General features: G+C 44.0%; 1 protein-coding gene across 1 annotated transcript; it reads right to left on the reverse strand.

Moving 5' to 3' along the window:
- Window positions 1-406: 406 nt before the first annotated feature.
- On the reverse strand, window positions 407-17,474 carry LOC310671483 (keratin, type II cytoskeletal cochleal-like). The gene is made up of 9 exons (XM_083427622.1): window positions 16,712-17,474; window positions 15,044-15,258; window positions 11,639-11,699; window positions 10,985-11,080; window positions 8,236-8,400; window positions 6,337-6,462; window positions 4,250-4,470; window positions 3,203-3,234; window positions 407-1,675 (listed from the first exon to the last, which is right to left on the reverse strand). The coding sequence occupies exons 1-9, from the start codon at window positions 17,294-17,296 to the stop codon at window positions 1,341-1,343; spliced, it is 1,836 nt and encodes a 611-aa protein (XP_083283748.1). The 5' UTR covers window positions 17,297-17,474; the 3' UTR covers window positions 407-1,340.
- Window positions 17,475-18,414: the final 940 nt, after the last annotated feature.

Raw genomic sequence — 18,414 nt, forward strand, 5'->3', positions numbered from 1 at the left:
GGAGCTGGTTGGGTGAGCGGTGAGGGACTCGTCATAACCAATGTCTAAACAACCACTCACAGATTTTGTATTTTAATAAAGTTGTGGCCAAAATAGTGCCCAAAAACCTAAAACTAAAATTACGTGTGATGTGTGAATTATTTTGAGGGGTGGCTTGGGGGCCTACACACGCAATACTACGCTGGATGCTCCAATGGTCTAATTAAGAACAAGGCAACTTCATATGTTTCAGCCCTCATCCACCCTGGGGACTAGTGACATGACTCAAAAAGACTGAAAAAGGATGTCTGAATTCCAGAGAAAGACCAGTGTGAATTGTGGAAACAGTTTTAGCAGACTGGCAATGTACATAAAACCTGTGGGGGGGGGGGGTTTGGAGGAAAAGAAGACAACGAGAACAGCAGACTTAAAAATGACAGTTGCTCTTTATTCGTCACACAGCCTTGCATGGGTCCATAGCCGTTAGAATCAAGCGTTAGAATTCAGTGTTACAGTTCATAAAACAGCAGCAGCAGAATAAGCAATCACCTTTTCCAATTTTGCTTTCACTTCAAAGAAGGAATCAAATGCGATTTTGCTGTTAAAAAATAAGCTCCGTGCATGTTACAACAGAAGGGTGAGAGCAAGATCTTATCACTGGTGTCTCAAAACTATTTCCTTTTGGCAAGATCTGATGACTTTACGGGTCTACAGCTTTACACTGTCTCCATTTGAAATTACAAAGAACATGCTTGAACAGGAGAGAGATTTCAGAAAGTGTGTGTGCAGGCTGATTCGTGCCGCCTGTCTACCTGGAAGTTCCCATAAGCTTTGATGTTAGCTGTCTATTAAGCATAGCACTGAAAGCTGTTAATTCAACCAAGAACTTAACTTTAAGTGCAAACTTAAATCCGATTGCCGTCCAAAGGACCTAAGGGTGTATTTAAGGTTAACCATCTACTACACAAACTTTTCTAAAATGGGATTCCCTTTTTTTACACACACCTAGGAGCAATCATGCAATCACTGAGCAGTGAGACCCTGTAGCTTAGTAGATAATTTTGAGACCTTTGTTTAAAGAGCTCTATGGATGGCTCACGATTCGTCAGCACAGGAGCTCACTGCGCACTGGCTGCAGCTGATCCTGGTGCAAAAACCTGCGATCCGAGTCAGCAGTGCTGGATCAGGGTGCAAAGGTCTGGATCCATATGGCAGGCAAACTCAAATGGAAAAGGTGACAGTATCAGAGGGGAAGAGCTTTGCTGAGCTATTTACACAGTGGGCTGAAGAGCTTCGCTTTGCAGGTGGCAACGCTCATTGCTATTTCAGAAGTGGTGGTGGTAGTGGCGAGTTAACCCTTTTTAATAGACACTTTTCTTGCTCGAAGTGGTTTTTGATACAATTTTCACACTGGAGCTTCCTCCTCCTCCACTTGAGGAGACACGGCCCCCACCAGAACTGTAACTGCTACCACCTCCCATACTGACACCGCCGCCGTAGCCACTGCCGCCGCCGAAACCACTGCCGCCGCCGAAGCCGCTGCCGCTGCCGCCGCCGAAGCCACTTCCACCTCCAACCGCATAGCCGCCACCTCCTCCGAGTCCGAAACCTCCTCCCATGCCGCCACCGTGTCCTCCTCCTAACCCAAGGCCACTTCCGCCAGCGTAGCCAGAGGTGGTGGTGCTGCTGACCACAGCTGGAAAATATTAACAACAGAAAGTTAAGTTTCTTGTGTCTCTTGGAAAGAGCCATGATTTCAACAGAATCTCTTTGAACCAATGTTTCTCAAACTTGGGTCCCCATCATCCCTAGTGGCCAGGGATGATGGGAGTTGTGGTCCAACAACAACTGGGGACCCCAGTTTGAGAAACACTGCCTTAAGCAAACAAAAACCAGCAGCTCGCTTTCATTTTCAGAAAGGTAACCAACTTATACTAGCTGCTATTCAAATTTTTCAAGCTAAAGTGTCGTCCCAGCTACCATTTGGGATCCCAATATGGATATAAGCATATAATAGTGATTTAGATAAGATACACTCAAGTTTCTTGAGACGCATCCTGTTTAGGGAAGTTTTTAATGACTGAAGTTTTAATGTATTTTTAATATTTTGTTGGAAGCTGCCCAGAGTGGCTGGGGAAACCCAGCCAGAGAGGTGGGGTATAAATAATAAATTAATTATTATCATCATCATCTGGGACTCCCAAGTTCAATCAAGTATGAGACAATGTGTGCAGGACTAAGTATACACATGATGGAATATCGGTTGTTGGCTAGCACTATAAAATACTGGCTGCGTTGCTGTTGCCAACCTTTGAGTCTGCTTTCTGACTTATTTAAGAACTCTTAGAAATCCATATGGTTCCAACTTTTACACAACAAAATCAGATCTATTGGTATTGACTTGGAACTCTTCAAGTGAGCAATGTATTTATCACAATATTCAAATCAGATTAAGGGACATTGAAAAAGAAAACATCAAGTCAGCTGTAAATAAAATTTGCTCCCCCAAGTTCTATGGTTTAAATACAACAGATAACAGGGTCACTTATATTTCAAAATTAAGAATTCCAGTCCAATGCAGGGCCTTTATGTTAGCCCAACTGAACTGTTTTCCCCTCAGCTTTTGTCAAGGGCAGATATTTAAACATCCCCAGAAACGACAGACGTTGCAGATGTTCTTTGAATGTGCCAGACACAATAGAACACAGTTTTTTCAACTGTCCATTGTACAACCAGCTACGCAAATGTGTGCTATTTTGGGTGTGTAACATCACGGCACAAGGAAAATATCAGATTCTATCTGTCTGATATTAACTTGGAAGAAACTGCAAGGGTGGCTGAGTTTTTATCAATAGTATCTCATAGAGTGGTGAATGGCACTATTTTGCAGGAAGAAACTCCAGTGAAAATCCTCGTTATTACATATTTTTAAAGCTCAAGTATTTAAATAGGTTCCGTTCTGGAGGGAAGGTAAACGGCGTTTCCGTGTGCTGCTCTGGTTTCTCCATGCCGCTCTGGCAACCCCAGAGTCGTCCGCAACTGGACTTAACTGTCAGGGGTCCTTTACTCTTTTTTTTACATGGCTGTTTATTTGTATATATTTTAAAATTTTATATATGGATGTTTTATGATGGCCTATATTTGTAATGCCTAATAAAGGTTTGGCGAAGTAAGTGAGTAAACAAAAACAAAAAGCAAATCCAGAAACAGAGATGGTACTTACAGTAGCTCACATTTCCAGGGCCTTCTGACAACCTAGGAAGATGAAAGGAGGACATAATTGGTGTAATTAATTCAGTGGATGCCTCAGCTTGTAGTAAACTACGTCCCACATTTTAATCTAATCAAGGAGCTATTGTGAAGGTAGAACTCTTGAGTTGTCATCTGTTCCTTAGCCAAGTAAAAGCTGCATATTCACACAGCTCTTTTTAAAAAAAACCTGCAAAGAAAAGTCAGCCCATTCTCCTTTTTTGGTCATAATCTTGCTAATTGCTTTAGGAATGCATATGTGCATGATTCTGTATGTTTAATTGATTGATTGACTATGCATTTATTTGCTTTCCCTCTATTCTAAGCAGCTAAGGACAGGTAATTTAAAGCAAGCAATTATCAGGTGTGTGTGTTTTTTTTAATAAAGGTAACAATAAAATAGGCAACAGGAGTGTAATCCCCACAATAATCACAGTAAGAGAAAGTCACCCACCAATGTGGGTGACCTTCCCAAAGAGCTACAGTTAAACCAAACAGTGGTTATTGCATATATAATGATAGGACCAGATGGTCCCTCTGGAAAAGGCAAAGAGCCATCTGTGGCTCTTCAGATGTTACTGAACTCCAATTCCCACCCTCCCCAGTTAGCATGATGAATGATCGGGGCGATGAGAGCTACATTCCAAAAACTTTCAAAGGACCATAGGCTGTTATACTTCCTTGCTATACTGTAGACGTATTCTTTTCCCATCACATTTCAACAAATGCTGAGGGTAGCCCCATACCTTGGCATCTAAGTGCTTAAACACAACTGCACAAGAACATGATATTGTGGTTGGATTGCCAGGAACCTTACTGGGACCTCAGGCACATCCATCAATACCTTCTATTAGCTTCAAGGTGTGGTTTTTGCCTGGCTTTGAGGTGAGTTTGGAATGTTCTCTTTGGGGAAAATTTAAAATGATTTTTGATGGAATCTATTCAAAGGGGAGATGACCGATTGGTTTAGTAAACCATCAAGGGCATTTTTGCTAGAGCATGGTTGCTGCTGCCAGCCTACCTGATTTCCTCTCCTTCTAGCAGCTTCCTGTAGGTGGCGATTTCAATGTCCAGGGCCAATTTGACGTTCATCAGCTCCTGGTACTCCTTGAGCTGCCGAGCCAGGTCCTGCTTCGTTCTTTGCAAGGCTTCCTCCAACTCATTCAGCTTATGCCTGGCATCCTTGAGGGCAAGCTCCCCACGGTCCTCAGCCTCAGCAATGGCAGCTTGTAGATTGGCACACTGCACACAAGGAGATTTATTTATTAATGATACTAATAAGAAGTAACTGCAATATCTGGACAGTTTTTGGGACCATCACCAATAAATAATAATTGTGACTTCTGGACATTTGGGGGGGCGGGGTTATCAACTATGGTCCAATCTTCCCCCTTCCCTACACCAGAAAAAAAAATGTTTCACCCAGTTAGCATCTAAAGTTTTTGTTTCTCCTGCATCTATCAGGACAAAGCAGAAACAGTGGCTCCAGATATTCCAGCCAATAGCCAACATTGTCCAAGGATTAAAGCAAAGGATTTGTGCTCTCAAAGATCTGGATGTTTTCTTTCACCAAATCTGCCAATGGCATCAATGGAATCCATGGAGTGCTTTTCAAATAAAGTTTGACTGCAACTCCTGGAGAGCACTTTCGGAATGTTTGCTGTGGGGGGACGGGACTTCTGTGTGAAAACTGTTACAATGGACGTTTTAGGGGAAATGCTCCTTCCATCCCTTAATGATTCATGAGAAATCCCAGGAAAGCCCAATGGACAATGAATTCTGATGCCAGCCCTGAAATGGCCATGCTCACATGCAGCAAGATGCTCTGTACAGCTTGTGCTATCGGCAGAGGTAACCCAAGAGGTATGGACACTGCATGCTCAATTGTAAGAAGGTGTAGATATAAAACCATAATAATAACTAGATTGACTCATTGTAGATACATGCTAGGGCTGCATTATCATGCACCCGAGCATGTGTGTGTGTGTTGTTCATTTTGCCCATTTTCTGCAGTGCTGGAAATAACCTACATTTGATGAGGGCAGACCTGTCCCCAAGCAGTGAGGCTGAGTGCAAACTTTTTGCATGTGAAAAATATTATGCTTCAGCAGGGCCTCCACTGTACACTGCGTTAATTCCCTGCTCCCCACAGGTATGCCTCCATGTGCATACCTGCAGTAATTCCAAAAGCAGTGCTCAGAGTGTAAGCATTTTCCAATGTCTATACCCCATGTCTTCTGCGCATTTATATATATTTATATATATTTACATATGGGTTTTGTTTTGTTTTTTGCTTTGCGGTGCCCATTCCCTAAGAGTGAGTTAAATGGCAAATGATCAATATAAATAATAATTAGGTTTGCTTTGCTTTTCTTGGCAATAAGGGAAAGATATCAGCACACTCCTATTGTGAACTTTGTAGGGTGTGGACTCTTTCAGTACACTGTCTACCTGTGTGGTACCTAGGGAAATGTGGAGGAGGAGATTCCTCCTCGCCTTTGCAATGCCTGGGAGATACTGTAAAACAACTAATTTATGGTTTGTTCAGCTCTCTTGCATAGACACCCTGTAGCACTTGTGCAATGAGAGCTGTATTATTATCCGTGATATTTATCAGCACCGTGAAATGAACTGATAGTGATGATTAAACCTTTGTTACAAACAGCATCAACCATAGCAACCAACACCATTTCTAAAGCCAGTTTCAGAGGAGGAGGAGAAAGAGCCGGGCAAATGGGTGCTCCCAGATCCTATTTCCACTCATCTCCTGCTGCTTCTGTACCCACTTTGCTTGCCTTTCTTGTTTTGCCACTGCTAGTGCAGCAGAAACACACTTCTCCATCCTTCCCTTCTCAACTGCACTCTGAGGAAGGGAAGGAGATTCTTTCTCAGAGCAAGGCATTCTGGGAAGAGGTGGCCTGGCTCAGTGCCTGCACTGCCAAATTGGGCTCACCTTGGCTAGTGCCCTGTCTTGTGCTTGCCCTGATACGACCTTGTTGAGGGAGACTTGGTTTGCCCAAAGTGAATTAGCAGCTACACAACTACTATTCTATGAAACAGAAGCAGCCACTGGTCTGCCCTGCATGCCAAACATAAAAAAGATTGTACCTGTTTCTTCACGGCATCAATTTCACTTCGCAGCCTCTGGATCACCCGGTTAAGCTCAGAAATTTCTGTCTTGGTGTTGCGAAGGTCATCGCCGTGGCGTCCGGCAGAGACCTGTAGCTCTTCATACTAATATTCAGAGGAAAAGGAGGAAGGATTATATCCATTATATATGGTTGTCGCCCCCACAACTCAGCTGAGAAATCAGGTGGGAGTGAGAACTAAATGTAGCCCCAAAGGAGGACTAGATTGAGGGAGGCCTGGGACACTGACTTTCAGATGATAGATAAATAAGAGTTGTAAGGTTTCAGTGTGATCAATTGTCATTGCATATGTCTTTTGCTGGGATGCGGGTGGCGCTGTGGTCTAAACCACAGAGCCTAGGGCTTGCCGATCAGAAGGTTGGCGGTTCGAATCCCCACGACAGGGTGAGCTCCCATTGCTCGGTCCCTGCTCCTGCCAACCTAGCAGTTTGAAAACACACAGTGCAAGTGGATAAGTAGGTACCGCTCTGGCAGGAAGGTAAACGGCATTTCTGTGTGCTGCTCTGGTTCACCAGAAGTGGCTTAGTCATGCTGGCCACATGACCCAGAAGCTGTCTGCAGACAAACGCCGGCTCCCTCGGCCAGTAAAGCAAGATGAGCGCCGCAACCCTAGAGTCGTCCGTGACTGGACTTAACGGTCAGGGGTCCCTCTCCCTTTCCCTTTCCCTATGTCTTTTGCTAACCCTTTGAGGCAGCCACAACTGAGACAGGGAATTAGCTAGCAATCTCAGGGTGTTCCATACATCTCTGTCTTGCATCAAATGACACGGTTTTGAAAAGCAAATCTGAGAAGTGAGGGCTCAGCTTTTGCTGGAGGCCTGGAGGATCACCAGGCCAGATGTCTCTGTCAAGCATTATTTCTGGATGAAGCTGCATCTATGATAGGGCTGGTGGGTGCACCTCAGCCTGCTCTCTCCAAACAGGAGATCTGCTTGCCTTCCAGGACCAGGGCTGGCCAGAGATATTTTGGATCCTGAAGTGGAAAATCTAAATGGTTCTTCTCCTCTTCCAGTTTTTTTTTTTTTTTTTAAAGTTATAATAAAAGAAATAACTTGCTCCACTTCCATGACACTCGGAATATGCTGCCTGAGGCAGCTTAATAGTAGGGCCAGCTCAACCACAGAGGAAGAAAGCTGCCAAGATGTAACGGGCGAGGATTTGCTAAGTTTTATTTGCTAAGCCGCTCTTCATTCAGGTCCTCTTTCCATTAATACTTGAGGAATGGAATCTCATTGCCACACCTTTTACTTTGCTCTGCCTAGACAGTCAAGATCAATTCAAGTTCCTATTTGCTTTCCGTATCTGTGTTGCCGTAGTTTATAATTCCAGCTATTTATTTCTAGCTTGGCTTGCTGATCAGCAGGACAGCAAAGGGGGCACATTTCCACCCCAATCTCAGCTGTTTCACTCTCTTAGCTTTTCACACTTCTTTTAAGTGTTGTGAATGCAATCCTTATACACTACACATGTTGCATATCTTAGAGAGTCTGACTGATGTATCTCCTGAGGAAAACCCTTCTTATTTGCTTCAAATTTGACTTTAAGTTGAACCCAAGAGTATCTCTGAGTATTTCCACCCTGCCTGGTCTACACATGTCAGTGAGTTAGGAGGTAAAATCTGGCTGAGGTAGCAGACCAGGGGTCACCGGTGTGGTGTCCTCTAGATGTTGTGGTCTCCAGCTCCCACCATCCCTGATCATTGACCATGCCACTGAGTCTGGTGAGAGTCCAGCAACAGCAACATTGACTATCCCTCTACTGCTTTAGGTTGCAGGTGGATGACGCCATTTTGGGATGTTCCCTTATCAAAAACTTTCTTAGCTTAGAGGTAACTCCTAGGCCTTGAGCTGCCACTCACCTTGCTTTGATACCAGCTTTCAGCTTCAGTTCTGCTCCTGTTGGCAATGTCTTCATACTGTGCCTTGACTTCAGCAATGATGCTGTTCAGGTCCAGGCTTCTGTTGTTGTCCATTGACAGCACAACAGAGGTATCTGATACCTGCTGCTGCATATTAGCTAGTTCCTGCAAAGATAAAAAAAAAAGATGTGTCTGATTGTATGAAGCAATGGAACATGGCAGTTTTGAATGTAGAAAATAACAACCTTCTGTAAATTCTCCAAGCCTGAATTTTTTTATTTTTGGGGGGAAACATGTTCATTTATATTCTGATTAGGCTTCTACTTTTCACCCTCCAATGTTCCCTATGATGGATTTTGTTGCATTCTGGAATGCATTGAAAGAAGGCAATATAAATGTATTTAGGGAGTTGCTTACTTAACATGGTTGTTATCTAGGTAATTGTACTGACTGAGCAAGGAGATCCCCACGTGGAACCCATTTTTTATGTGGATATATATGCATCTTCAACCCCTGTTACATTGTGATGCTCATCAAAGCCCAATGAACTAACTGCTTTTTGATCGGCATCCCCAGTTGGTACCACCAATGCTTAAACATAACAAATTATCTGTGATTCAAACTGCATCAGGGCCAAAACATTTTCACATTCTTTCAGACACGGGTGCAAGCTGAACAGGACAATGTGCTAGTTCTACTAACACAGTATTATGAAAACACTCAGGATTCTTTGGTTTTGGCCTCCAAAAACGGAAGCTGTTGATTTGATGATGACCAAAGTGCACATGAAAAACTGGAAACTCTGGAGGATTATTTTTCCCAATGGCATAGTCAGTGCAGGGACAGATATCTGGGGTCCCACTCATCAGAATGTGCAGGAGGATCCCAAACACAAGACTATCTTACACATCACTATCTAGAAGACTCACTCCCAATAACACCATTCAGTCCAGAAAGTCTAAAATTACCAAACTGCATCACTGCCCCCACTTCGCTTGAATTTTGACACTTTGAACTGCAGCATGAATGAAATAACTGCGCAGTTAACACATCTTCCCCTTTCGAGACATAAACCGTACATATATGTTTTGAAAATTGTAGTCTGATCCTCAGCTCAGCTATACATTAACACACACAGAACAGGCAAGATAAGCCAAAGTCCTATTTTTGTTTGCTCTTTCTAAAGGCTAAGAACAAAAGAAGAGCCCCGCTGGATCAGGCCCAATTTAAAGGCCCACCTAGTCCAGCAGCCTGTTCTTACAGTGGCCAACCAGATGTCTGTAGGAAGCCTGCAAACAGCTCCCGAGTACAACATCACACTTACCACCCATAATTCCCAGAAACTAGTAATAAATAATAATAATACTGGGGACAGGGGCATTGCTTTTGTTTGTTACTGTGCTGTGTATTTTTATATTGTAAACTGTGATCCTGAGATGAAGAGCAGTATGGAAACTTAATAAAGAAGAATGAAAAGAATGCTCTCCAGAGGCATGCAACTTCTGGCAGTGGAGGTTAAATGGGGGTAGAAAAAACTTGTGGTTTTGTATCACCACTGCTGAATTCTAATGTGTGGCTTCACTTATTAGTTTATTATAACCGCCATTATCATTGTCATCTTTCTTCCCAACTAGCTGGGAGCTAAACTCAAATTGCATTGAATAAGCTTCAGTTACAAAAAAAAATAATGTTTCCTAATCAAAGTGATTAATATGACTTGGATCCTGAGCCAAGAGCGGAGGTGGATTTTCCAAGGCTTGCAAGCATCAAGCCCAGACTAGACACTTTCCCCAAGGGAGAAGCGTTATTCAAATACAGCTCCCTGTCTTCTTCCAGTAATAGCTGGAGGAAAGTATTCATACATTGCACAAGATGTGATAATTGATGCCAGTAAGTCTCTGCTCGCTTTAAAATCTATTCAAATGCATCAGCAAAGGTAGGTGGGGACAAAAATAATAATCCCCAAAACCTCCTTGAGAAATGTAACGTTCCCAGCGGAAAATGCAACATGAAATTTTCCACAGTGGAGTATCTAAATGAGTGATGCATTTATACGTGCTTCAACAAACCCATGTGATTTGCATGTCTCAGGAGTTCCTCCCATACCCTCCTTTTGATTTCCATTAGCATTTTGCTTTTTAGATGGCCCCTCTTTATGTTGTGTAAAGAGGTAATGTTAACTTAGAATGGTTTTGTTGTTGTTGTTGAAAGGGAAATGTATTTTCAAGATGAAGGTCCAAATCGGAATTCATTTTCCCTCTAAAATGTTCTACTGCCACTAGTGGAACAGCTTCCTAGCCCTATGATTTTATATATATATATATACCTTTGTTTGCCTGAACTACAATAGAACATGCCTCTACACACACACACACACACACACACAGTGTGAAAATGTGTATCTTTCCAGAGAACTTTTCTGTAATTCCAGCTTTCCAATATAGTTCCTGCCTACTTGAGGATGCATACAAATTAGAGAAGCCAGAATTCTGCTTTAAGTTCCCAGCACCTGCTGGGCTCAGTGCTTCTATGTTTTCTGGAGGGAGGATAGCACATGTCTTGCATGCAGAAAGTCCCCAGTTCAGTTCCTGGTATCTCCAACTGGCAGGGCTTGGAAAGGCACCTGGCAGAGATAATGCCAGTTGGAGTAGCAAGTATTGGACAAGATGCAGCAATGGCTTGGACTGGCTAGGAAGTTCATTTCAATTCTAGAAGTGAAATTTTCAGGTGCCTAAGGGAGGACGCTTACCATTTCAAACAGGTTTTTCAGGAACAGAATTTCATCATTCAGAGAATCTGCTTTGCTACCGAGCTCAATCTTGTTCATATAGGCACCATCAACATCCTGCAAAAAACATGAGAAACGTCAGTACATTTTGAGGGGTGGGGAGAATTAGAGCTATTTCGAAGGACCATCTTTGGAAACAATGCAGCAAATCAGGCAGGTTTTGTTTAATCTCATGAAGAATCCAATATTGCACACATTGAATGTCGGCCCTCCATTAAAAAAAAACAACTTAAGTTTGGCAGGACAACATGGGCATTGAGCAGTTGTTAAAGGCCACAGCAGAATAGCATTATTAAATGTAGAAACTGTCCAAGATCTGTCACTATCAACCTCTGCGGCTGAAGACTCTTTGGTACTATGCTATATCAAAGATCTGTCAGCCAAGCCTGAGTTGTGTGCTAGAAGAGAACCAATGCTTTGACCCAGCACAGAGCAGCTGGTCATTATTCAGGACCAGGGATGGTGAACTTGTGGCCCTCCAGATGTTGTTGGAATCTAACTCCCCCCAGTTCCAGCCAATGGCCAAGGATGTTGACTACAACATTTGGAGAACCATAGGTTTCCTGTCCTTGCACCATGTTACTTAAGATATTGTAATGATAAAACAAAATGTACCTTCTTCAGCACCACGAATTCGTTCTCTGCACCGGTACGCTTGTTGATTTCATCTTCATATCTGTTGGGGCAACAGAGAGCAAAGGTAGCACCAGTACTTTTCAGGATGAGAAAGACTCTCCTCCCAGAGGGAGGGGAGTGGTTGTGGACGGGAGCTCCGACCCGCCCACGCAGGGGCGGGAGCCCCTGCCTCCTCCAACTCACCTGGCCGGCGCCACACGCCCAGGAGGCGGCTCCCACCTGGAGCCGCCCACAAGGGGGCGGGCTGAACCCGGAATATATGCTGGCGCCGGCCCCCTCCTCACCCTCTTTCTTCACAGCCGCTTCGAGAGTCACCCACCCTCCACTCCCTCTAGCTCAGGGCTCAGGTTTCTTCTGGCCTTGCTATGGACCTTAGGTTGGTCGCCCGGTTGTCTGGGGGCCTGGTAGGAGTTTTTCCTGTTGGCATTAGGCCTATGGGTTTTTTCGCCTACCTCGTAGCAACCGTCACAACTTTTGTGGTATTGGTGGGTAGGTTAGGCATTGGATTTGGGTGTTATGCTGTGTGGGAAGGCTAGGTGTGGCCATCGCCTACGCCTTCGATTTGGGTATTCCGTTAAAGGAATCCGGCGGTCGTGTATTCTGTCCGATGCCTGCTTGGCTGGAGGCCATGGCACGACCCCGGTGACATCAGGGGTGAGCCTATAGTTGGATAGGCATCAACTGGCTCTGTCTACCCCCCTGATGATTCAACCCCTCTGCTGTGGTCATCCAATGCCTAAGCCAATACCTTTTGCATTGCAGTAACCAATAAAGTTGTGGCCTTTTCCTTGCCCATAAACCTTATACCACGCGTCCTTGTGTGTTTATTTCCACCTCACGGGGGTCGGGGGTCCTCGAACCACAACCTAGCATAGCTAGCAGAAAGAACGCATGAGGAGGTCAAGAGCAACCCATTCTATTCAGAGTTCACACTTCGCCAAGGCATTTGGTTCAAAGTGATTGGCTGCCAAATTATCTCCTTGAAGCTCAACACAACCAGGTTATGAACCCTTGTAGAAGCACCATCTGCACAGTGCGTGGACCTCTCCTTGGAGGACTTCCAGAGCATGTTGATAGATTACCAGGATCATGCTTTTAATGGCCAGCTGCAGTTGTCTCCTGATGGCCTCTCTCATGCTTTTCTTATTGTGCTCTTATCTACACCACTGCAGAGAGCTAGTGGAAGAAATGTGTCTCTGCAATGGATGTGTTACATTCAGGCTGTCAGAATCCACTCTCCTCCTTTAACTGCTAGGTACACATTGACTCTTCTCGCTGGATGGATTAGCAGCAGTGTTTAAATGTCAAGCCAAATATGAAAACAGAAAATTCTGCATGCATTTTAAGGGAAAGGATGCGCTATAGATTTAAGTTGGTTTAGCAATCCCGCCACAGGGAAACCTGGGGACTGTAGTTCAATGTGCAGGAGTAGACAAGAATGGCAGTACTCAACTCTCTGAACAATTTCAACCCACAATATTATACGGGAGAAGCCATTACTGTTAGACTATCATGAAATAGAGGTTTTTGCAACATAGGTAAGCCATCTTGATACTTGCCCCACCCAGTTACACAGAGGGGTGGGTGAATTAGTCAAATTCTGTTCTAAAGGTTCCTCATTTTTCCAATCTTAAATACAGTATTCCATACCTTCCACTGCAATTTGCATTAAAAAGAATCGTCATGAAAATTTGTATGCACTTTAAAGCACATTTTAATGAACACATTTTTGTATTCAGTTTTAACGTACACCTTTTTGCAAGCAACTTTCCAGAATATAATGCATCTTTGTATGCTATTTACATGAATACTTCTGTCATTATGCACATTTCTCCCTAATACATGCATACTTTGGTAGAAAACTGCATTGTGAAATTCAGAGAAGTGCAAAATTTGACAGACGGCTGTGTTTCAGCTTGCATGTTGGTTCTAGAAGTGTGAATTAAGTAGGTTTCCCATGCAAATGCAAGAATGTCTCAACCCTCCCGAGTTTTGCCTTGGCTAGACTACTTAGGAGATACAAAGCGATTTGTTCTACAAATGCTTTTCTGAGGAGGCACATATTCCCTCCTTAAGCAATACTGAAAGGCTGTTTCATGCACCTTACATTTTTTTGGCATACATCTAATTTTCCCCTTTAGAAATGCTTTTAAAAATTGCAATATGTGAATAAAATAGCCACATGTCTGGAAACATGTGTCTCATATCACTGAGAGCCAGGGATTGGCTGGTGACCCCAGCTGAGCATATATGCCGAGTAGCTCCCATTAAATTTGTAAAATGGCTCTGAAAGGCAGTAGATGCCCCTGCTGTAAGAAATGACCTCTGTGCCATGGCATCAATGATGCAATGCTAATTCACTGTACAGCTTAATGGAATCTCTGATTGCTTAACTAGGTGTGGCAAGAGGAACTGTGGTTATGTGTTAGAGGCATCCCTTTTATGAAACTTCATGACTTAGGGCCAAGTGAACCCTTTTGCTGGGCAGGGTGGAGCTGACTTCAACAAGAGAAAGGCAGGAAGGATTTGCATCTTGCAGGTTCATCCTTAGAAAGCTCTGCTGACAGATCTGTGGTAATTTAGTTTGCCTTCCAGCAAAAGGATTTCAAAAAGGGAATTTTTTTGGGTATAGATAGAGAAATTATTCTTACCACCATTTCATCTATCTCCTTTTTGCCTTGTCAGTCATTTTGAGCAATTTGATGGAGCAGCACTGCCAACAGAGTATTCGGCAGCAATTCTAGCCATGTTTACTCAGAAGTAATTCCTACTGAATTCAGTGGACTTATGGCTAGGTAAATGGGAGTTGGGAATGCAGCCCATGAATTCTGCCAAGCCTTAGCCGACAAAAGTTTATACAGATTCAAGAACAGTTGTTTCGTTGAACAAAAGGAAGCATGCAAAAAATAACTTTCAGAGCCACATAATACTCAATCAACCTGAATAAACATGTTCATGATGTACAGTAAGCGCGCCCTGGCACTTCTATTTGGATCAGTTCAAGGAAGGTAAAGTTTAGTTTGCCAAGACCCCCAGAAAGGAAAGGAGTGACTTTGTTTGCCACAAAAAAAGGTTACTCCAGATCAAAGGACGCAGTGGACGTGCACAGGGATTTTCACCTGTGTATTTTGATCATTAGATATTTCGGGACCAATAGAAGGTGCTAGCCTATACGAGCATTCAGATTCTTACCATATCTAAGGCTGCAGCCCTATCCACACTTACTTGGGAGTTAGACCCATTGAACTTAATGGGATCAACTTCAGGGTTAACATATGCATATGCCTGGGCAAACCCCTAGCAGTAAATGTTACACTTATCTCTCTGTATGGAGGTTAGACGGAGTATTCCTATTTATGTGAATTGGAACAGACAGGTTCTTACTTGTTCTTGTAGTCTTCCACCATGTCTTGCATGTTCCTCAGTTCTGAGTCTAGTCTTCCCCGTTCATTCAAAATAGAATCAAGCTGCCTCCTGAGGTTGTTGATATAAGTCTCAAACATGGGTTCAACTCTGTTTTGTCGAACAGTTGTCCCCTGCTGTTGTAAGAGGTCCCATTTGGTTTCAAGGACTTTATTTTGCTGTTCCAGGAAACGGACCTGCAAGATGGAATGGTAAAGGCATTGGTGGTGCTGTATATAGGCAATCCAGAAATCTGCTGGACAGAAAAGGATGAGCTCTCCAGTGAGACGGATGGAGATAAAAAGTGAAGACCCACGCTTGTTCAATGAAGATGTTGCCTTAACCCCTTAGTCCTTGTCCCCCAGCTGAAACGGAACCTAAATGCATCTTCTCACATCTGTCTCTTCTTGTCCTCTCCTCTCCCCATTGTCTCTTTCATCTCAATGTTTAAGTTTAGATGGTAAGCTCCTTTGGCCAGGGAGCTATCTTTTGCTTATGTTGCTCCCTAATGTGCCAGAATGGTACGACAGAGAACAGAAGGAATTATGAGGGATAAAAAGGAGAAAGAGCAAGGAGAGGAAAAGGGGTCAAGAAAATCAGGTAAGAATGGTGAAAACTGGCAGGAATGACTGGCAACCTCTGCTTAGACACTTAGCTACTACTACCAGATCCTCAGCAAGCGCACACTATTATCAACCAGCCAATAAGGGTCACTCCAAAGAACATAGACCTAGAATCATAAGGGAGGAGTTGATGTTCTGAGTAATGTTAAAAATTGTGTACTTTTTATATGCATATTTATTGGCATGCCTAATAATAATGATAATAATAATAATAATAGGGTGTTAGATTTCCTTTATCACATTTAGATCTTGTTATACACCCAAGAAACTCTGACCAGCTGCACTCTAACATCAATGATACCATACTGGCATCTTGCAAAAGAGATTTGTCACTTTGTTCTAAGTATTAACAGAACCATACATGGAGATCATGCTGAGCTCCAACAACCAAGGAGCTGACTGTGAAACAGATGCCAAAAGCGAGCCTCTGTGACAGATGGTTCAGAAACAATCAAAGGCTTCCAGAGTTAGACTACTTCACTCCCACTGCATTCCCCTCTACTGGTTTTGGAGACTGGAATGCCCAGCTTCTCCATGACTGGGGACCTCTCTGTTTTCCTTGGAGAGCGTTTTTTTTCACTCAGCCAGCCTCCGCACAGACAGTATGCCAGGAAATGACGTGGCCATCCCGGCCATTAACAATGAATCTACTCAACAATTGCATGCACACAGTGTCTCTAGAAGTTGGAATGCTTAATCACTCTTAAACATACTCCTACTTATAACACGGCCTCATCGAACAGCAACCTTTTTTCCTTTTTCTTTTGCAGGTTTTAGACAAGGAATCAGTAGCCCCTCGTTTTGCTGTTAGACTACCACTTCCATCAACCTTGGCCATTGGCCATTCTGGCTGAGGCTGATGGGATTTGGAGTCCAACAAAGCCTAGAGGCTAACACATTGACTACCCCTGGTCTAGACCATCTTAAAGAGCCATTGTGGTGTTGGTCTGATTTGGTGACAAGTCACCTGCAACTTAGTGCCTTAGTGGTTAAGAATGATCAAGAAGGTATTAATTCTGGTACTTACCTTGTCAATAAAGGAGGCAAACTTGTTGTTGAGTGTCTTGATCTGTTCCCTCTCATGTGTGCGGACTCTTTGGATCTCTGGGTCAATCTCAAGGTTGAGGGGTTGTAGGAGGTGCTGGTTGACGGTCACCTCTTGGATGCCACCGGGTGGGCAAACTGGAAACCCTGGGCCACCTCTTCCACCAAACCCTGGAGAACCTACCATAAAGCCACCGGCACCTCCCATCCCAGGCCCGCCAAAACCAAAGCCACCACCGCCACCGGCACCAAGACCATAACCAAACCCAGCTCCTCCACCAGCGCCATATCCAGCACTAACGAAACCGGGTTGGAAGCCCCCCATGCCGGCACCGTAAGAGATGCGCTTGCTTCCACCCATGTTGTACAGGCTTCGGCTGCCGAATCCACCGACTCCAATGCCGCCGCCACCTCCTCCAGCTCTTGCTCCTCCAACCCGAGCAACAGAATAGGAGCTGAAACTCGATCTTCCACCACCACCACCACCACCGCCACCAACTATTGCGGAGCCAGAGCTGAAGCCTCTTCTCGCCCCTCCGGAGGATGATCGAAAGGATGTGAAACTCATGATGGTTTCTTTCAGAGAGAAGATGTGAGGAAAGGGTTTTGACTAGAAGCGGAGCTGCAGGGAAAGAGCAGAGGATGGAGAAGACGGAACCCCTCTGATATAGAGGAGCCAGAGACCTCCCCTTTTATCTGCTTGGGAAATAACCTGGCACGGGATCTCAGGCAACCTGATCTACTCATCATCTTGATATGCCTTGCAGCAACTTGTCTCATTAAAACACACCTACTTGAGGCGGTAGTATGGAATTGGGAGGAGGCATTTGTTTGCAATGAAGCGATAGACGTTTCCCCCTTTTTATTTTTAGTTAGGCATCTCGTTAAAAGAAAAAAGAAAAGAAGAGGGAAATAGGAATAATTGTGGAAATTACTAACCACAATTGCCACCCGCCTCCTTCTCCAACAGAGTCTGTTTACACAAGGGTAGATAAAGACCATTCTGTAAGATACAGATCTCCACAAAGTGTGGTCATGTGAATTTCACGACTCCATCAGGAGTCCTCTTATGGTTTCCAGTGAGATGGGAGCAAACTTTAAGCAACTGTCTGTCTGCAAAAGTGGTCTCCTGTTCCCTCTTCTGGCTTTTTTTTTGGAGGTGGAGGTGTTGATGTGCATAAATGATTTGTCATTTGCAACAACATTGTACTGACAACTGAGCTTTGATGTTGCTATGTAGGTTTTCTGCACCGTGAACTCTGTGAAGTAGATTGCAGCTGCCTGACAATTGAATTACAGCTGTGGTTTGTTTAGCCCAATCCTGACTTCTCTGACTGGCACCCTCTCTCTGGAGTCTTCCCCAACCCTGCCGAATGAGATCCTTTCCTAGAGATCCAGGTACTAAACTGGAGATGTCCTGCAGGCAATGCATATGCCCTGCCAGTGAGCTTTGCTTCTTAGACAAAGCTAAACTACCCAAACGTCAAGGCTAAGCAGATGCTTGAATGAGGTTATCCTTTCTCTGAAGCCATCTCTGATTGCCCCTTGTTTAACAGAGCAGTTCTATGCATGGTCACATAGAAGTAGGTCCCTTGTGAGTATATTTAGGATTGCAGCCTTAAAGCCTCAACCGTTGGACTATAACGGCAGAGGAACTTTCACATGCGGCTATAGATCTATGCATTA

The sequence above is a fragment of the Podarcis tiliguerta genome, assembly GCF_965153285.1.
Source record: "Podarcis tiliguerta genome assembly, chromosome: 2".
Taxonomy (NCBI): Eukaryota; Metazoa; Chordata; class Lepidosauria; order Squamata; family Lacertidae; genus Podarcis; species Podarcis tiliguerta.